Source organism: Hipposideros armiger, unplaced genomic scaffold (genome assembly GCF_001890085.2).
Source record: "Hipposideros armiger isolate ML-2016 unplaced genomic scaffold, ASM189008v1 scaffold_79, whole genome shotgun sequence".
NCBI classification, from domain to species: Eukaryota; Metazoa; Chordata; class Mammalia; order Chiroptera; family Hipposideridae; genus Hipposideros; species Hipposideros armiger.
Genome location: NW_017731429.1, coordinates 4,528,440 through 4,529,932, shown reverse-complemented (window position 1 = coordinate 4,529,932; position 1,493 = coordinate 4,528,440). Strand labels below are relative to the sequence as shown.

Sequence of the window (1,493 nt, the reverse complement as noted above, 5' to 3'; positions counted from 1 at the left end):
GGCATCCACAGTTGACATTCTTCTTCCCTATCTCCAGGCTTAACCCCGCTCACTTCCCTACCAGAGCTACCACTGTATTTTCTCAGATTGCCTTCCTCGGCACCTGATAACCAACCCAGCATGCCTTGGGAATTCTCTCCCCCTCACCATCCAGCAATAAGGCAGGGGGAAAAATACCCTGGTTCAAGTCACATTGTCTTTTGCTTGGGTTTATTTTAACATCTTTCTGATAATGTATCCCAGATTTTTAATCCTCTGCCTCCATACCCTGCAGTCTGTTCTTAACAGAGCCTCCAGAGTAATCATTTTAAAACCTAAGTCAGATAAATCTCACATACTGTTGACTGAAAGAAGCCAAGTACAAAAAAGCATAAAATGTACAATATCATTGATAAGCATTGGCAAAATTAATCTAACATGATAGATATTCAGAACTGTGTTTGCCTATGGAAGTGAGGAAGGGTTTACATGTTAATCAAAACTCATTGAATTCTTCACTTATATTTGTATATTTCACTCAAAGTAAAATTTACATCATTAAAAAACAAAACAAAAGCAAATCCAAGCAAAACAAACCTAAGTTGGATTAACTCATTTCTCTGCTTATACCCTACAATGGCTTCCCATTTCACTCAGAGTAAAAGCCGTGGTTCTTGCTATGACTTATAAGGCTCTACTTTTTGTGGATCCCTTTTACTCTCCCTTTTATACTTGGAACTACTCCAGCCACATCGGCCCCTGGTTTCCTTCCAATCCACCAGGCATGCTTCTGCCTTAGGGCCTTTGCACTTGCTGTTCCCTCTGTATGGAATGCTCTTCTCCTGGATGTCGACTTGGTCATCTTGTATTTCCTTCAGGACTTTGCTCAGAAACCCCCTTCTCAGTAAGGCCTTCCCTGGCCACTGTGTGTGAAGTGTTAACCCCCTCCTTAGTAACATTTTATATTACGCTTTCTTGCTTAATTTTTTCTCCCTAAGCATTTATTACCTTTCAACATATCATAGTTACTTATTTATTTTCTTACTGTCTTTCTTCCTCCACTGCTAATGCAATCCCCATGAGGGCAAATTTGGTCTGTTTTGTTCACTGTGTATCCCCAGTGTCTAGAACCGTGCTGGTTCATAGTAGACTCTCAATACATATTATTTTATTTATATTATTTATTCTTTATGTATTCCTCAATACATATTGAATAAACATTATTTTTTTTATTTGCCTTAACTACATGGATGCTTTTCACTCTTACCAAAATAATGTTTAGTTCATACTGGAGCTTGACTGAAAACAAAATTTCTTTTGACAGGACTATCCAAGAGCTGCAGAGCCAGCTGGAATATGAACGAGTACGTCGAGAAAAATTAGAATGTCAGCTGGATGAGTATCGAGCAGAGGTGGACCAACTCAGGGAGACCCTGGAAAATATTAAAGTCCCCAACTTGGTGGCTGTGGTTGGTGTTCTTTTAACACATTTATCTTTCTCAAGAAGTAATGTA

At 39.0% G+C, this 1,493-nt stretch overlaps 1 protein-coding gene across 1 annotated transcript in view; it reads left to right on the top strand.

The window, feature by feature from the left end:
• The window catches only part of ANKRD42 (ankyrin repeat domain 42), a gene marked incomplete at its 5' end in the record, with an annotated part of 58,125 nt that overhangs the window by 52,744 nt on the left and 3,888 nt on the right, over nucleotides 1-1,493 (top strand). The window contains 1 exon segment of the mRNA XM_019643474.1: nucleotides 1,304-1,448. Within this exon segment, the coding sequence (XP_019499019.1) occupies nucleotides 1,304-1,448 (145 nt within the window).